Below are 19,584 nucleotides of genomic sequence, written 5' to 3'. Positions count from 1 at the left end.
TTTCAGGATAGGACTATAGTCTCGTTTCATGTTCAGTTTTATGATAGTCGTTTTCCCGTTTCTCACATGTTAGGTTTTGAGTTGGTTTTCTACTTTCATAGTGTTGATATTTCAGACTAGGTATGTCATCTATATGTCATGACCCATATGTTTTTCTTCCATGTTCCCATCAGAGAGATATGTATTCCTGTAGTGGGAGCCGGCATCGGGCTCATTGTTCCACTAGCTGATCGTGCGAGGATCATCAGGGATCGATCCGCTGGCAAAGGCGATAATGTATCGACGCAAGTGATGTAATGATGTATCAGTGTCGACGACGAAGATAAATAAAAAAGGATATTATTAAAAAAATATTTGAGAATATTTAAGAAAAATAATAGTAAATATGAAAAAAAATTATTACTAAAAAAATATACTTTTTATTTGTGAAATATATAGGTAAAAATGAGAAATACTAAAAAAATACTAAAACAGTATAAAGGCATATTAAAAAAAGAGAAATTTTCATATGGGATCAAAATACCTTTTCAATTGTGCGAAGGCGGTGAAGGTGGCGAAGGCGATAATGTGTCGGCATCGGTGATGATGATGACGATGTACCAGTATCGACAACGGGGACAAATGAGAAACTATATTACAAAAAAAATATTTAAAAATTATATAGAAAAATAAAAATACATATCTATATCTATACTACTTATAAAAGCGTGAGTTTTGAATTTTTTTCCTTTCCAAAAATGCCTTTATTATTTTTACTAATATTGTCATGTCCAGTAATTTTCAACCATTCATTTTAAATAAATTTTTAAATAATAATTTATTCTCAAATATAAATTTTACGTTTTCACCGTTTGATCTCATCCAACGAATAAAAATAAAAGTATCTGTCATTTTTGTTGACAAAAATACCCTCCATATCCGTTATCTCCTATGTACGCCGCGTTTCTTAAATATTTTTTTTCTACCCACCAATCGTTTAATACATAAAACTAAATTTATCTCTTATCTAACGTAATACCCGCCAATCACGTAATCCCTCCGCTAATCACGTAATACGTAAAATTAAATTTATTTCCTATCCACACATTTTTTTCAAATATTTTTTTTTATCAAACATAATACCTGTCAACACATAGTATTCAAAATTAAATTTTAAATTTGTAATGCCCATCAAAATTTAATACCCGCGAATTTGATAATTTGAATTTTAATTTATGATAGTAAATTTTTTCTTACATAAGATAGTAGTTTTAATTTTGACGATTATTAAAATTTGGTGTGCCATAAAAATGTTAAATATTGTTAAAAAAATTTTAATACCCCTAAATCAAAACTAAATCGTTAATAAAATATAATTTTAAATATTTTTAGCAAAATATTCAATTGAATCTCATCGAACGAATAAAAATAAAAGTATATATCAGTTTTGTTGACAAAAATGCCATTCATATCCGTTATCTCCTATCTATGCGTTTCTCAAATAAAACTAAATTTATATCTTATCTAACGAAATAGCCGCCACTCACGTAATACCTCCGCTAATTACGTAATACATAAAATTAAATTTATTTCCTATCCAAGCATTTTTTAAAATATTTTTTTTTTCAAACATAATACCTACCAATCAAGTAGTATTCAAAATTAAATTTTAAATTTGTAATGCCCGCCAAAATTTAATACTCGCGAATTTGATAATTTGAATTTTAATTCATCGTATTAGATTTTTCCTTATATAAGATAGTAGATTTAATTTTGACGAGTATTAAAATTTGGCGTACCATAGAAGCGTTAAATATTTCTATACTTTTATGATCCATTATTTAAATATTGAATATTTTGCTAAAAATATTTAAAATTATATTTATAACAATTTAGTTTTGATTTGGAATATTAAAATATTCTATACTTTTATGATCCATATCAAGTCTCCCTTCCGTACAAATTGCACTGAAAGTATGAAAGTAAGAAAAATAATAAGTAAATATTAGTAAATCATCAGAATAGATAAAATTAATAAAAAATATAAATTTAATAAGAATTCATATAAGTAAAATATTCTATACTTTTATAATCCATTATTTAAATATTGAATATTTTGCTAAAAATATTTAAAATTATATTTATAACGATTTAGTTTTGATTTGGAATATTAAAATTTTTTTAGCAATATTTAACGCTTCTATGGTACGCCAAATTTTAATACTCGTCAAAATTAAATCTACTATCTTATATAAGGAAAAATCTAATACGATGAATTAAAATTCAAATTATCAAATTCGCGAGTATTAAATTTTGGCGGGCATTACAAATTTAAAATTTAATTTTGAATACTACTTGATTGGTAGGTATTATGTTTGAAAAANATAATATTTATCACACAATATTTATCATTCATATCTTTTTTATTAGCATATTTGTTTTGGTATTTTTTCATTTTCTGCTACGTTTTTTATATATAAAGTATATATTTTTTTAGTAGTATCCTTTTTTATTTTTATCTATATTTTTCTTAAATATTTTTTTAGTAATATCTTTTCTTATTTGTTACAGCGGTACATCGTCATCGTCCTACTCATCATCATTGTTTGTGCCAGTATATTGTCGCATTCGCCACCTTCGTCATAATTAAAGAGGTATTTTAATTCCATCTGAATTTTTTTTTTTAATATCCCTTTATACAGTTTTAGTATATCTTTTTTTTTGTTTTTTCTTATTTTCATCTATACTTTTCTCAAATATAAAGTATATATTTTTTAGTAATATGTATTTTTATTTTTCTATATATTTNTTTTTAAATATTTTTTTTGTAATATAGTTTCTCATTTGTCCCCGTTGTCGATACTGGTACATCGTCATCATCATCACCGATGCCGACACATTATCGCCTTCGCCACCTTCACCGCCTTCGCACAATTGAAGAGGTATTTTGATCCCATCTGAAAATTTCTCTTTTTTTAATATGCCTTTATACTATTTTAGTATTTTTTTAGTATTTCTCATTTTTACCTATATATTTCACAAATAAAAAGTATATTTTTTTTAGTAATAATTTTTTTTCATTTTTACTATTATTTTTCTTAAATATTCTCAAATATTTTTTTAATAATATCCTTTTTTATTTATCTTCGTCGTCGACACCGATACATCATCACATCACTTGCGTCGATACATTATCGCCTTTGCCATAGTTAGAGAGGTATTTTGATTTCATCTGAATTTGCCTTTATACTGTTTTAGCATATCTTTTTAGTATTTTCTCATTTTTACCTATATGTTTTTCACATATAAAACATATATTTATTTAGTAATATTCTTTTTCATTTTTACCTATATTTTTCTTAAATATTCTCAAATATTTTTTTAGTAATGTTATTTCTCATTTGTCCCCATTGTCGGTACCAACACATCGTCATCATCTTTCCCATCGTTATAGTCGTCATCGAGCCGACACATTGTCGCCTTCGCCACCTTCTATACTACTACTAATTTCTATACTATTTCAGTTTTCTTAGATGTTGTACGAATGATTGTCCAAATCAATTACTCTTTATTTGTATGTTGTTAATCGTTCTAAACGTAAAGGTAAAGTGTTTCGCTTTTTATCATTTCAATGAAAAAAATTATTAATAACTAATTNAAATCAATTACTCTTTATTTGTATGTTGTTAATCGTTCTAAACGTAAAGGTAAAGTGTTTCGCTTTTTATCATTTCAATGAAAAAAATTATTAATAACTAATTATTTGGATAAATTAAAGTATGAATCGAATTAGATTGATCATTTAGGACAAGATAGTGTTAACATACATTGGCATGAAAAAATTATTAATAACTAATTATTTGGATGGATTGAAGTATAAATCGAATTAGATTGATTCTCTAGGACAAGATAGTGCTAACATACATTGGCATGTAGAGAGACGCTATTGCAAACAATTCAGTTGTTGTATTAAAACAGTGCACGTTAATATCGATAATTAGGATAAATGTACTTTTTAATATTTTATTTTTTCTATATTATTTTAAATTTATTTATCAGGATCAATTTATTTAGCAAAGTTTTGCGAGTAAAATTGTGCTTAATCTATCTATTCCAAAAACTCAAGAAATAAAATTAAGTTAAAAATTTTTATTTACTTATATGAATTCTTATTAAATTTATATTTTTTATTAATTTTATCTATTCTGATGATTTACTAATATTTACTTATTATTTTTCTTACTTTCATACTTTCAGTGCAATTTGTACGGAAGGGAGACTTGATGGTGACATTTTCAGTTAGTTTAGTGACGAATTTTGTGTTTTTTTTTCAATGATACCATGATAAATTTTGTGTTCTTTCTTTGATGATATCGTAATTCTATTTCTTATTTCTGGTATTTTATTTTGGTAATGATTAAATATTATATATCGAATCTATAATATTTATTTATAAAAATTTTATTTTTTAGTATTTGTGCGACGTGCATTGCACGTGCACTTAACTAGTATTATATAATAAAATTTAAGTATAAATATATTATCATAAAAATAATATTTATATTAATATATTTATTTATATATATCTATTTATCTAATAAAATAAAGAGAAGAATAAAGTTGTTTTCAATTTTTCTAGGAATAATTTTTAATGTGTTGTTTGAGAACAATTCAGAATAACCCGCTTTAATCAGAACAACTCATTCCTCTCTGTTCTAGGATGTCCTCGATACCAAATGCAGCATGAAGGTCTTAATGCATAGATCTATGTACAAAACGAATTTCCTTAATTAGAGTGGGTTACAATATTACTTCTGGTTAGGTGATGGATGAATCTGCGACGACCCACGTACGTTCAACCGTCCTTATTGCTCACACGTCGCTAATTTTTCTAGTATTTTTTATACAAAAAATAAATCATCAAAATGAGCGACAAAAGTTTTTTTTTATTTTTTGAGTAAACGGGGAGTAAAGACCCCACAAATTTATTTTTTTTAAAAAGGTAATTTAGTACAGTTACAAAAACTTTGACCCCACCGACAATCATTATACACCCAAGTACCAAAAAATAAAATTAAAAAATATTCGGTCAACCAGCTGACCAGATCGAAAAAAAAAAAAGAAATTACAGAAACACCAAAAACATACATGACACGAAAAATCTCTTTATCGTAACCTAACCAGGTCCAGAGACATATGAAAGGAAATTTAAAATTCAGAAATTCACATAAAAAGATAAAAAAATGAGAATCTTTTAAAAACTGTCAAAAAAAAGTTAGGGACTAGTAGTCGAAATTATCTGAGAGAAAACTAACTGATCAATAATTGAGTAGCGCTTTTTTTTTTTAACATAATCTAACTATTTAATTTTTTTTAACAAAATATATTTAATAATTGAGTAATACTTCAATACACCATATAAATCTTGATCATTTATTTTCTTAATAGATGGTTTAGATTTAATATAATTCTAGAGGTGACCTGCTATTGAAGCATAGGTACCATTCACCAGGTATCTATTTAAAGGATATTTTAGTCTTTGTAAAATAGTTTGGTCCACAAAACCGGTTTTATCCAACTAAGAATATTGTGACCCTCTTAAATACCTACAACAATAGTTGAATTTCAAATTACAACCAAACTGTAAATTTAAATTCAAAACAACATTTAAAACTTTATAAATCAAATTCAATTTTTTTAAATATAAAACACAGATTTAAAATAAAACTTTTAGTTCCAATTCAAAATTTCAATTTAAATCAAAAATTAAAATTTGGCTTTAAGATTAAAAGTTCAATTTAGATTCAAATTTAAAAGTTTAATATAAATTTCAAAATTAAAATTTTACATTACAATACCAATTTCAAAAGTTAAATTTAAATTCAATATTTTTTTTTTGAGCGGGATACTTAACAAATTGGGTATCATCTAATTTGATAAGTTATCAAAGTAAATAAGATATTTAATATTTAAAGGATGCCGAAAAATTTGGTATATACTAATTAACTTCAGACTCCATTAATCACCAATCTACCTGACGGAGAGGTGATGTTGACAGAAAGCATAGGTCCACATTAGGAGATATATTTTGACGGTGCATCCCGCACACTACCTGCTATCAATGGTGACCCTCCTAGGCGTAAAGCTGTGGATAGAGTTGTATTTATTACGCCTGCGAAAGGAGTCATCTATCGCTCCTTATTAATACTCAAGCCAGACTATTCGAACAAGGAAGTTGAGTACGAGGCACTCATCTATGGGCATCTTCTATTTGTACGCCTATGGGGATTCTCAGCTCGTCATTCGACAGATTCAAGGCATTTATGAAGTTCGGAAGCCTGAGCTAGTGCCTGATCACGCCTTAGTCCTCAAACTTATGGAGAGGTTCACATTCATTGAGGTTCATCATGTGCCAAGGCAACGAAATGCTGAGGCTGACGAGCTGGCAAAGTTAGTTGCAGCTCTTACCTTAATTAATTACCCTCCGAAGGCGAGGCGGATGTCCGAGTCAAGCAAAGACTCCTCCTCCCGTGCATGGTTGACATCGTCTCTGATCAACTTCAAGCTACCGAAGCAGAATGTTCACCTGTTGAACATCCAGATTGGAGACTTCCCTTCATTGAATATTTAAAACACGGCAGGCTCCCTGATGGTCCAGCTAAGAGGATCGAGCTGCGGAGGCGGCTACCGCTGTATCTTTTACACAACGACATCCTTTACAGGAAATCCTACGAGCAGACTTGGCTCCGTTGTCTGTCGGGGCAAGAGGCACGGAAAGCTATGGAAGAAGTACATTCTGGGGTCTACGGAGTGCACCAATCCAGGCCCAAAATGTACCACATGCTCAAGGTCATGGTATACTTTTGGCCGAAAATGACCAAGGATTGCATCATGTACGTCAAGAACTGGATTCTCATCTGTGCTCTTCGAGCATTACGCCATCGAGTTTTTGTAGAAGGTGAAATGGATTTCCAAGGCTGCTGATGCTGATCCTTAGAATAAAATTTAAACGACGACGACGAAGCAGCATTGAGCACCTAAATGGTAGTCCCCATCAATCTTCTCTTCGGCCGATTGAAAACCGAAGGTTGATTATTTCTCACCTCCGGGTTGTGGACAGTTTTGCCCCCGGCGGGTTTAAATCTTGAATTGCGATGAGAGAAATCCCATTTTCATCTTCTTCCTCTCGCCTTGATGTTCAATTCATTATAACTTGAATCGACCTCGAGTGAGGTGTAGGCTCCTATCGAGGTCAAGCTTCTAATTTCTTTTTAGTTGATGGAGTCCCATCTCCGACAGAGATGTAATGATTAGACTCCACAACCAAATTTGTCACCTTTGAGGTTGGTGGTAAACCCCTTGGGTGAGTAATAATAACTGTATTTAGGCTACACGTGTCCTTGGACGGGGAAGATGGATGATATAATCTTGTGGATTGACAGGGCCTTGACATTGTCGGGGGGCCCAGTATCTTCTCAGAATAGCCTGCCGTAACTCCGGAGTAGGCTATGGTAAGTCTTGACGTTGCCGTCAGATGCATAGAGTAGACTCTTTGAGTATCGTAAGTATACGAGTGATAATTGCTTAGTGATCAAAGACTTGCCCCCAGCTACAGATAAGACACTGTAGGGCATTATAATCAGAACATCGATTAGCCAGACGAATTCTATCCTCCAGCTGTCGAAGTTCCAAGCCCAGATGATGAGCAAGGAGAGTAAGGCCTCGAATTTCTCGAGCCCTGCACTTATTCTCATCTCTCAGCCCCTGATCCCGAAGCTTTCCTTCCCATTGTGAGTTGAAGCTAAAGGGCCAACATCAATCTCTATCTAAAGCAAATGATCTGTCCCTCCTTCCAGAAGAAATTTGTCTCATTCGGTGTGATGGATGTCTGCGTAGGTATCAATCCTTCAATTCAGAGCCCAAAGTTGTCTCGCCTGCCCTAGTTGGATATTTCAACTCTAATATCAAGCCCCGGAGAAAACACCCCGAAAGGACAAGCAAGGAGAATGAATAACATACTATCCTCAAAAAGGAAATTCATCCGAAACGCTCAGTGGGCTTCTACTCACTCTCGAACATATAGAGCTCGCCGGTAGCGAACATATAAGACCACTCGTGAGGGATACCATCAGTCTGAAGATGCCAGCGAATAATGAAATTTTTAGATAAGTGAAAAAGGCACAATGGCTTCGCCACTAGAGACCAATGAAATATGGCCTTGCCTCTGTGGGAGTGAGGAATGAGGTGCAGTACGCCCATCAAGCGGGATAAAGTTGCCAATGTGAGTCACGGGCAGAGTTGGACACCGTATTTTTAAGCGTGATGCTGATAAGTCCACTCGATAAGATACAACTTCCGGGGACTGATGGGGAAGGGCCCACCTTGGTTTTAGCTACTGATGACGGGACTGCATCCGGGACTGGGGACCACGAAGCTGCTCTGTGACATTCCAGATGAGTTGAAAAACTACGATCCCCTTCTTGATATTCACTCGCCCTAATGAATAAGCAGGAGAGAACCCACAAGCTTTTATCCGCACCATGGCCTGCCAAAAGTAGAATCAGGGAAGGCTTTGGGAGAAAGGTTCTGAACGTCAGGGACCTCCCTACTCTGCGACAGGTTAACTAGAGGAATGCCAGGTGATTCAGGCCTCGGCTTTCAAGGAGGCGGTTGAAAGATCCGCCTTGAGAGGACATTTTCTTTCTTGAGCTTTCGTGGGTTATACGATCAAATGGCACATCCAGCTTACTCTATTGAGAGTCTAGCCAGATGAAGGATCAGAAAATCAGGATCAGCTGCCTTTACTTTTTTTAAAGGGGTCTTGAATCTTATGTCATCAAAAGTAGGCATTTTTGTTAGGGTCCTCTACTTCATTACGAAGATTGGGCCTTTATTCAGAACAGAAGAAATAATTAGATGCGTGCCCGGGGAAAGACGTAAGCTCCATTGTAGTATCCACTTTGAATAGCCGATGGGTGGTCAGCTACCCTCCTGACCGGACCACTTGGAGCGCTCACCCATCGAGGAATTGGAAGGACGAAAGGACTAATCGGTCCACTATTTTCCGTGCTATCTCCTTCAAAGGTCAAGAAGGAAAGCAGAATGACGACTCAAAGGAGAGGACCAGCATTTTCTCGCTCTTCCTTAATTCACAGGACGAATGATTGGCAGGCAGAGCGGAGGTAATTTGAGGAAGACTTAAACCACCGTTTTTGGAAGCATTGAAATCCCGACCAACCCTTCTCTTCTTTTCTTTGCCTTAGTCGACCACAAGGTAAAGATCCCGATTTTTGGTAGGTCGATCAATCAACGAAGGATCAGTTATGGGCGAGACTATACATTTTTTTATAGGAAAGGGAAGGCAAACGGGAAGGAAGCGAGACCAAGCCAGACAGAGAGCCAGCCCTTAATGGGCAATGATAAGCAGACCAAAGATTGCACATCGTAGTCTAAGCGTGCTTGATTTGCGCACCGGCACAGCAGAATGAGAATCCGCTGACTCTGTTTATGGCTCTTGGCTCACTTCCTTGAGAAGGGCTTTCTGTAACTAAGAAATTCGAATTGTTGACCCATATGATCTCAGGCTCATTTCGAGGATGAAACTGACAATTTCACACTTAGAGATTGAGCTCGTCAGTGATCTTTTCCATGGTGTCTAGAGAAACCAGCTTTGAACATGACATTCGTACCCAAGGAAAGTTTTGGCAGGCTTTATCCCACTCGAACGGGACTCCCTTCTTCATCAATCGAGAGAAGGGCAAGCATCTGCCAGATAAGTTTGATATGAATGAACCATTGGATATAAGCCAATCTTCCTTGGAGTTATTTAAGCTCCTTTAGGTTTCTTGGAGGCGGCATTTCCTGAATCGCCCTGATCTTTTGCGGATCAATTTCAATCCTTCGGTGGCGGACAAAAAATAGGAATTTGCCAGATGTGAGCCCTTAGTCTCTTATCCATTGATGTCTTCGTCCACTAGCATGTTTTTTCAAAAAACTCTATCTATTCTGGTGTGGATTGTAGGCCTATATTTCTTGATTTCAAAAGGAGTCCTTACGAGCCTTGTTTCTATTTACTATTAGATAATTATAATCAAGTTATTAATAACTGGACGAAACCAAGAAATAACCCCTTACCTGCGAAATTGGAGAAGATCCTCTTTAAGATCAAACAATTTTCCATCGAATTGAGTATGACTGTATGTGTGATATCATTTACTTATGTGTGATATCATTTACTATACCAAGAATATCCATGAACCCAATTCTTGCAATTGCTCAGGATATCATCTTTTAGCTTTTAGGTATATTTCTGAGTTCCAAATCCCTCTTACTAACTGGAATCAAAGAATGAGTAGATCTGTTCCGCCCAAAATGGGAATGGGCTGGGGTTATGAACTTCTAATCATGGAATCACCTCGATTATCATATTAGAAGTTCATTCGATACCGGACCAAACCAGAATAGGGTTATGTACATTCTTATTATCAGAAGGGGTCATTCGAGCGCATGTAAAATGAGACTATGTTTACATATTGATCCCTACGTCCAACCATTCTATGACGGATTAGGAAGAGGCGTAATCAGACCTGCTTTTGACATATCTATCCTATCGTTATTTGGGTACCATATTCACTTCTTTGGCTTCTATTGAATCAAGAAATAGGTTTGATTGTACATCTTATATATCTATATATATTTCTATATAAGGTATCCTCCGGATAATTCAAATCGAAGCAATTTGATGTCTGACTCAAGCCTATATGACCGATCGATAGAAATACTCCAACACTCCACCATTGTCATATATTCCATATATCACATTAGATAGATATCATATTCATGGAATACGATTCACTTTCAAGATGCCTTGATGGTGAAATGGTAGACACGCAAGACTCAAAATCTTATGCTAAAGAGCGTGGAGGTTCGAGTCCTCTTCAAGGCATAATATTGAGAATGCTCATTGAATGAGCAATTCAATAACAGATTTCGGATCTAATCAATATTGAGATACCGATTCTGTTTTCATTTTATACGAAGTACTTCGGTGATCCCCACGATTCAAGTCTGAGCTGTTGGAATTGGAATAGGTTCGATAGTGGATCACGAAATTTTGGCGATCTTCTCTATCTAATGAATGAGTAGTCCGTTTGATAATCGCCCACCCTGCACCCACCCCATAGTATATGATTCAATAGGAATCACACAATGGTAGATTTATAGAAACCAATGGTTTTAAACCCACTAGTACCTATAAACCAACAAATAAAGTACATTACATCGTAATTAAGGATTGGCGACTTACCCATTCAATGACTTTGGCACTGGACATTCCCAAAATAGGTACTATCGGGTCGGGTGAAGATCTATAGGATAATAGGGACAACAATCTAAGCGAAGATCTATAGAATATATAAAGATCTTTCAAATCGCTCTCATCATAAAGTTCATGCGAAACAATATCGTTCTTATGTCACGACCCGTTTTGGATGCTCCCGACTTCGATTTCCCTCACGATGATCTCCTCCGAACTGTCTCCGTTGCAGTAGCTTGTATAATCCCTTCCATCCCGTGCTTGCTCTTTATCCTTTAAGAGGCACTTAATCCAACAACGAACTATTCAAATCGAGGCGGCTAGTGAGCTCCTCTCGGAACGCCGCCTCGGTCTTAGTAAACTTGTTCTTCCTCAAGAATTCGAACACTACATTAACCGAATCCACCATCTCTACAACAGATTTCTAAAAAAAAAAACCCTAGAAAATAAACATAAAATTTTGTTTTTTTTTTTTTATTTTTACACCACCTCTACAATGAATCCATAGTAAAAACTAAAAAATTTAATCCAAAAAAGTAGTTCTTTTTTTTTTCCCCCTATTTCTCCATTCCTAGAACAAAATTACTTCAATCAATCTCTACAAATAGAGAGATAGAAAGAAGGATTCAACGTGGGTCTATACCCTCAGGTTCGAGAGCCCAATCCAAAAAAATAAAAAAAAAAGGATAATTGCCTATATATTCTTAAAACTTCGGAAATATCTTATTTTTTTCTACTTTTTTTTTTTCTTTCCAATATATCCCTCATATGTTCCTCCGTTATTCCAAAATACCCTTATAGGTACCACCTGTTAAGTTAATCTAGGTTAACGTGAGTTAAATATCTGCCACAGTTAAAAAAATTAAAATGCCAATTTTGCCCTTAACTTAAGAGCAAATAAGAAATGTTGGTGATGATAGAGAGTTATATTTGAAAAGACCAAAAGTCAAAATACGTTTTGTGCCCCTGACTTGAGAGCAAATAAGAAAAATTGGTGATGGTGGAAGGATATATTTGAAAGGGCAAAATAGTAATTTTATATAGATAATAGAGTTCATTAACAAATTTTAACTCTAGGAGTATATTTGCAATAGATTGGAACGTAAAAACGTATTTTCAATATTAGCCTTCTAAGAAGGATAAATCAGAAAGTCGAAAACTTTTCAGAAGTATATAAACAATTGCCCAAAAAAAAAAACTTCTTTTCCAACACTACATTAACCGAATCCACCATCTCTACAACAGATTTCTAAAAAAAGCCCTAGAAAATAAGCATAAAATTTTCTTCTTTTTTTTTACCATCTCTACAATGACCCAATAGTGAAAACTAAAAAATTAATCCAAAAAAATAGTTCATTTTTCCCCTTATTTCTTAATTTCTAGAACAAAATTACTTCAATCAATCTCTACAAATAGAGAGATAGAAAGAAGAATTCAATGTGGGTTTATACCCTCAGGTTGGAGAGCCCAATCCAAAAAAACAACAACAAAAAAAAAAAACTTCTTTTCCCCACCTTATACAATTAAAGAGACAAAAGGATCCAATGGTGGCACAAAGGGGCAAAAATTTTGTAGACACCATATCCAAAAATTTTTTTTTGAGGACGCACTGGATGGGCGCCGCGGGGCACCCGAGCCATGCGGGCCCATCAGTCCTGTTGCTCTCCCAGGGAGAGCAGTTGGATTTTTTTTTGTGCACCCGGTGCACTAGTTTTGTTTTAAAACTTTTATTTTTTATTTTTTCATTATAATTTAATTATATATTTATATTATGATATTTTAAAAATATATATATAATAATTTAGAATTTAAGATTTAAAATTATCTTTTACATATATTTTTTAAATATAATAAAATATATATCTATTATATTAAATTAAAATTAAAATTAAAATTTTAAAATAAAAATGGTATACCGGGTGCACCAAAAAAACCCTCTGCTCTCCCAAGAGGCAGAGCGTGGCGGGGGCCACGCGGCGCNAAAAAATGTTCTTTTAAAAAAAAAAAAAAAAAACTATTTCTCCATTCCGGGGACCAAATTATTTAAACCCGTCCAAATATGGGTACAAATGCCTATAAATTGGAAACTCCTTGATCACATTATATAAAAAAGAGGGAGGAAAAGAGACTCACCGAGAGGGGTTCTTGGAGAAACGAGATTGTGGAAGTAGAGTGAGGGGATGTAGAGGTGGATTCTAATGGCGGTGGTGATGGAGGTGGAAGAAGAGGGAACAAGGCATTATAGAAGAGTGGATTTGAGTCCGCAATGGCCCGACAAAGCATGGGCATTGGAATGATAACAAAATAACAAAGGAGAGAGTAGAGACTAGTAGTAGCACTAGTAGTAGTAGTACACTAGCAGTAGATGGTTTGCTGGTGCCGGGGTTCTATTGGTTGTATGTCCTTTTAGTTACAGTTGTTAATAGATTGTAAGATTCTTCGCAATTAATTGGGTTATATTATAGCTGTCGCTTAGAAAAAATTTTAGAATGCAACAATAATATTACCGGCGTGGTATTTCTAATCAATTAAAATATTTTTCTAAAATTTATTTATTTTATTATAATTTTTAGTAAAATATTTTTATCCTAGTTTTCTCTCAAAATGATAGATGATATAGTGTAAGTGTTATACAATAAATTTTTTTTAGCTTTGATAAATTTTTTATAGTATCTATGACCTAATAAATAAATAAATAAATAAACTTGGGAAAAGAAATTGCATGCCCAGTCCAAATGTAGTAGTTAATGGCTGCATCTTAATTTTGAGAGGATTTTTTCTTTTTTTCTTTTTTTGGCACCGTGTCTAGTCACGGGCTAAACAACCTCTTTTTTGTTTTTTCCACCGTGTCTAGTCACAGGCTAAACAGCCTCATTGCTAAATCTAATACGGCATTCTCCTCGAAAATTAGGTTCCAATTTTAAATTTATTTCTAAATAATGTGTGCAAAAGGCCAAAGATACTAACAAACTCTACGCGCTTCTAGTTGATTCACATTTCTGATTAAATTTATTTCTAAATAAAATAAATGAAACGGGTAATATGCTATCTATCTCTCTCGAAAAAAAAAACTTTGTGCGCTTTTGATCTTGTATGTTTGTTTATTTTCGACTACTTATTGGATAAGTTATATAGAATTTATTTTAACTTTAACTTTTTTATTTTGGACTAACAAATTTTTAAAAATTTAAATTTTAGTCCATAATTTTTTAATTTATTTGCTTTAAGTCATTTGATGGCTCTTTCTGTATAAAATCTAAGTTAATTACTTATTTTAATATATTAGTTATATTAAATAAGATACAAAAAAAAGTGCATTCAAATTTTAAAGTTAAAAATTTATTAATCGACTCAAATCAAAAAAAATTTAAAAGTTATCTAATAAATTATTAAAGGCTAAATTACATTAACCCCCTCTATCAAAACCCGATTTTTCACTTTTTCCCCCTGTCATTTAAAAACCTCCACTTTGTCCCCTTGTAAAATAAAAAATGTTCACTTCGCCCCTTGCCATTAGTAATCCGTTAAGGTTCCGTTTATAAAATATTATTATATTTTTTTTTATACCAAAAATACCCTCAGCCTTCTCTCTGTTGAACATGGTGAGGGGCAAAATGGTGAGAGGCAAAATGGTCATTTTATCATCACAGTTCACACCGTACCTCTTTGTGAACATTTTTTATTTTACAAGGGGGCAAAATGTAGGTTTTTAAATGATAGGGGGGAAAAGTAAAAAATCGAATTTTGACGGGAGGGTTTTCTGTAATTTAGCCTAAATTAAAATTTTGAAAGATTAGATAGTCAGATCAAAATAGATAATAGTTGGGTAAGTTTTATATATTTTTACATATTAATTATTGGCTAAATTATAATTTTGGTCCTCAAACTATAAAATACATGACGCTTTCATTAAAACTTTAATTTGTTGTTTTTTTTTTATTTAAACTTTTGTAAATTATTACAATGAAGTCACATAACTTAGTTTTTTTAAGGGGAAACTTCAAATACCCCCCATGTGGTTTCGCACTTTCTTACTTTAGTATTATGTGGTTTAAGTTGTATCAAGTTAGTACCATGTGGTTTCGCACTTTCTAACTTTAGTACCCTGTAGTTTCAAGTGTATTAAGTTAGTACATGTGGTTTCGCACTTTCTCACTTTAGTACCATATAGTTTAATACTTCGTTAAATTATATACCTCGAAATGGATAATAAAAAAAGAATATTGAAACCACATGATACTAACTTGATACAAAAATGAAACCACATGGTACTAACTTGATACACTTGAAACCACAAGGTACTAAAGTGAGAAAGTGCGAAACCACATATGGTACTAACTTGATACACTTTAAACCATAAGGTACTAAAGTGAGAAAATGCGAAACCACATAGAGGTATTTAAAGTTTTCTCTTTTTTTAATTAAATATTAATATATATCTAATATGAAAGTGATTTGGCGTTTAAATTATTTATTATAATGATATAATATATCAGTTTTATATTAGCGGCACATCTATAGTTTAAAAACTACAGGGATGCCGTACGTGTTGGGCCGGATCCCATTTCCGTCTTTTTGGTGAAAGAATCAGTAGATTATCGATATGATTTAAATACAAAAAAAAAAAAAGGGATTTGAGCATGTCTAAGATCTCGTTTCATAACGCGGTGACTAAAAAATTTATTTTTACACTATAAAAAGTTAAAAAAGTTTAAAATTATTTAAAGTCTTTTCTCCTACAACTATACGTTGCAACCTCAATTAGAAAAGCAAATAGTATCTTAAAAACACTTACAATCAGGTAACATACAATCCATTTTGTCTATTTTTTTTAGTTAAAAATATAAAGTAATTATGGTTCGAACTTGTAAACAAGCTATAGTATAAAAACAATACTTTTATTAAGGCTGGACCAACTTATTTTCAAATTCGGAATAGCGGGGATTACTATGTTATTAAATTACGTCTAACATAACTTTATTTTGTAAATTTTGAATTAATAGTACGAAAGGCTGGACCAACTTATTTTCTTTACGAAAAAATGAGTCCATACTATGCTCACTTCTAGCCCCTTTTTTTACCAACATAATTAACTAGAGTTGAGCTATAATAATATTATTAATTATAGTATATAAATAAGAGTCCGGCTACCACTATAACAAAAACGATTTATAGTGACACTTTTAAATCTCGGTACGGGTCAAAAAAAATGCGGCTGGCTAAATTACCGATACTTTTAAAAAATATTGCTATATGTGGGGTCGCTAGGTATATAGTAACAGTTAAAGAGTGTTGTTTAAATTATTAATTATAGTATATAAATAAGAGTCCGGCTACTATACTCTTATAAGTATGATTATCCTCATACCCATAAGCTGTTTTCGATGGTAGAACTTTTGAATCGACGATCCATGCTGTTAAACATTATTTAGAGTATTTAAAACTTCTAGAAATCAAATTTTATAAGATATTATTTACCTTACGTTCAAAAACTCACAAAATTGATTTTTTTTTTTTTTTTGAGAGATAGGTAGCACGCTACCCTCTTCGTTTATTTCATTTAGAAATAAACTTAGCTAGAAATGTGAATCAACTAGGATTCGAACTTGGGTCTCGAGTACCAACCACCAAGCTCTTTGCCACTTGCTCTAGGGACGGTCGGTACAAAATTGATAATTTTTAACGGCCGGTATGGGATACTTGCTTGCTAATTTAATGGTGTAAAAGAATTGAAATATGTTGAATTTTTTATAGAAAATTATATTCACTACCTAGATAAAGATCAATAACTCCGATCTTAAATTGAAGGATCCGATCATCCATTTTTAGGACGTCGTTTGATTTTGACCATTCATTTTATGCCGTTTGAAGGGCTTTATTTTAATTTCGAAAAATACGAAATTTATTTTTTAGAAGTTTCAAGTACTCTATATCATATTTAACGGAGTGAATTGTCGATTCGGAAGCCCCATCATCGAAAACAACTTATGAGTACGAAGAACCCAATACTCATAGAAATATAGTAGCCCTACTCTATAAATAATATTTATTTTAGTTTCGTAGTCTTTGAATTCACAATAGTACCATCACTAAATAACAAACTCAAAATATCTAAAAAAAATAAAAGATAAATAACAAATACTATTATTTCACTATCAATAGTATTCTAGATTTTTTTTTTGGGTCCATATAACTATCATCTTATTGAGAAATCTTATTCAATAACTGTTTTCTTATTTCTCTGACCCTTCAGTGTCATCACTCTGCGAATGCCTCAATAATCGAAAAGAAAGACGGAATCCGAATGATGTTGCATGTCGGAAAGCCGCCCGAGCGCAGGAGCTTCCGCCACTCTGCTTCGGTCCTCTCCTTCCCTCCGGTGTACGCGAGCATCAGCATATCGAATGTCTTCTTCATGTCTTCCAGAGAGCCGTCGTCATCGTCGTTGTCGTCGTCCGCGCCCAAAACGGCATCTACAATTATAAGCTTCCCGCATTTCCGCGGCATCGCCTTCTGGCAGTTCTTCAGTATCCTCAGACAGCCTTCGTCGTCGAAGCAGTGCAGTAGAAGCTGCCAGAACAAGCGAAAAAAATAGAAAGAATCAAATGATTATAGTTTGTTAACCTGCAGGAATAAGTTTATAAACTTTGGTCTTGATATTGAAAATTTGCACGAAAACGAAAATGGCCCTGTAACGAATGCATGGAAAGATTTTATTAGTGTCTGTCTACCTTCATGAAGATAGCATCACCCTCCGGAATGCCGTCGAACACGCTGCCGCCGACGTGCTCGACGCGGGGGCACTCCGGCGCGGCGGCCACGACATGCGGGAGGTCGAAATTGATGCCGCAAATATTCGGGCACTGCTCCGTGATCTCCTTCAGCACCGCCCCCGTCCCACCCCCGACGTCCACCAGCGTCCGAATCCCCTCGAACCCGCCTTTGTACACCGCCATCACCGCCCGCATGGCGATGCCGCTCATCGCAGCCATCGCCGAGTTGAACACCGCCGCGCGCTCCGGCACCGCCGCCAAATCCGCCCACGGGTCCTCCTCCTTGTGCGGCGGCATTCCCATGCCCTCGACGCTGCCGCCGCACCGCACCACTTTCTCCGAAAGGCGGTGCCACGGGCTCTCCTGGAACGACCACGTTTGGAGGAGCACCTGTGTACAGTAATACATGATTATTCATGGTTTGTATGGAAAACTCGGCTTAAGCTGATACGTGGAGAAACCTTTTGTACCACAGCCATATAGATCAGAATTCTGATTTGTATCTATCACAGTACTAAATGTTTTCAACAATAGTTAGGATACCATGGAGGCAAGGCTGAGCTCGGAGTGGCGCGAGAACCAGCGTGACGTCGGGGTGGGGGCGTAGGTGGGCTCGCCCGTGCTCGGGTCTATGCGCTCCGCGAAGACGCCCTTGTGAGCGAGGAAGCGCAAGAGGCGGTGGAGCGCGGAGTGGTCGCGGGGAGGCGTCGGAGAGAGTAGCGCGGCGATGCGGGAGACGGAGAGGGGCGCCCTGGCGGCTCCGTTGACGATGTCGGGGATGCCGAGCTCGACGGCGCAGCGGAGAGACATGGTGTAGACCATCGCCATCGTCGCCTGCCACGCCCTGATTTGGCCCTCCAGGTCTAGATTATGCTCCTCCTCCATGCTGAAACAAACAATTTTTGTAGTGATAATTAATTCATGTGGGTGCAATTGTGCGATGTAAGTATGAATTGGTTTATATAGGAAAGAATGTGCATGTGCGTACGTGAAATCTATCTACCCAACTGAACATTTTGAGTACTTTTGATGCCGAGTACGCAGTTTAAACCCAATTTTCTTTCATGTGTAATAAATTCAGTTGAAAATTTTGAGTACTTTTGATGCCAGTAGTTTGAATGGCATGCAGTTGGTTGAATCCACTTTGATTCGTTACGTAATGTGTTATTACAGTACAGTAGCTAGGAATATCATTAAGTACAATTTCATTAATTAAACTGCAGTGGCAATTAGAATTAGGGTCACTTTCGATACATAAATATTTTACTCTGTATATGTTATTTAAATTTAAATTACATGACAGAAAAAGAAAAAAAAAAAAAAAAGGAGTCTCCTATAGATAAGATTTAAGATATTAAGCAGCAGCTGCATTTTTAAATGTACAATCCAAATATACCAGCGTCCACCGTTGAATCACAATGTTGATGGATTCCTCAAATTTCTACTTTGTGTGGAGATCCTTGATCTATGAGCGAGCAATTAATATTACCTGTACATCTAAAACAAAGAAGTGTAAAT

The 19,584-nt window shown here is 34.4% G+C and overlaps 1 protein-coding gene across 1 annotated transcript in view; it reads right to left on the bottom strand.

The window, feature by feature from the left end:
- The window catches only part of LOC109706517 ((R,S)-reticuline 7-O-methyltransferase-like), a 19,609-nt gene extending 618 nt beyond the window's left edge, over nucleotides 1-18,991 (bottom strand). The window contains exons 1-3 of the mRNA XM_020227398.1: nucleotides 18,610-18,991; nucleotides 18,025-18,456; nucleotides 17,696-17,863 (exon numbers count right to left, since the gene is read on the bottom strand). Coding sequence (XP_020082987.1) covers nucleotides 17,696-17,863; nucleotides 18,025-18,456; nucleotides 18,610-18,951 — 942 coding nt within the window. The 5' untranslated portion in view covers nucleotides 18,952-18,991. The remainder of the gene's footprint in view (nucleotides 1-17,695; nucleotides 17,864-18,024; nucleotides 18,457-18,609) is intronic.

Source organism: Ananas comosus, linkage group 2 (assembly GCF_001540865.1).
Source record: "Ananas comosus cultivar F153 linkage group 2, ASM154086v1, whole genome shotgun sequence".
In the NCBI taxonomy this organism is placed as follows: domain Eukaryota; kingdom Viridiplantae; phylum Streptophyta; class Magnoliopsida; order Poales; family Bromeliaceae; genus Ananas; species Ananas comosus.
This window is presented reverse-complemented; position numbering and strand designations above follow the sequence as displayed.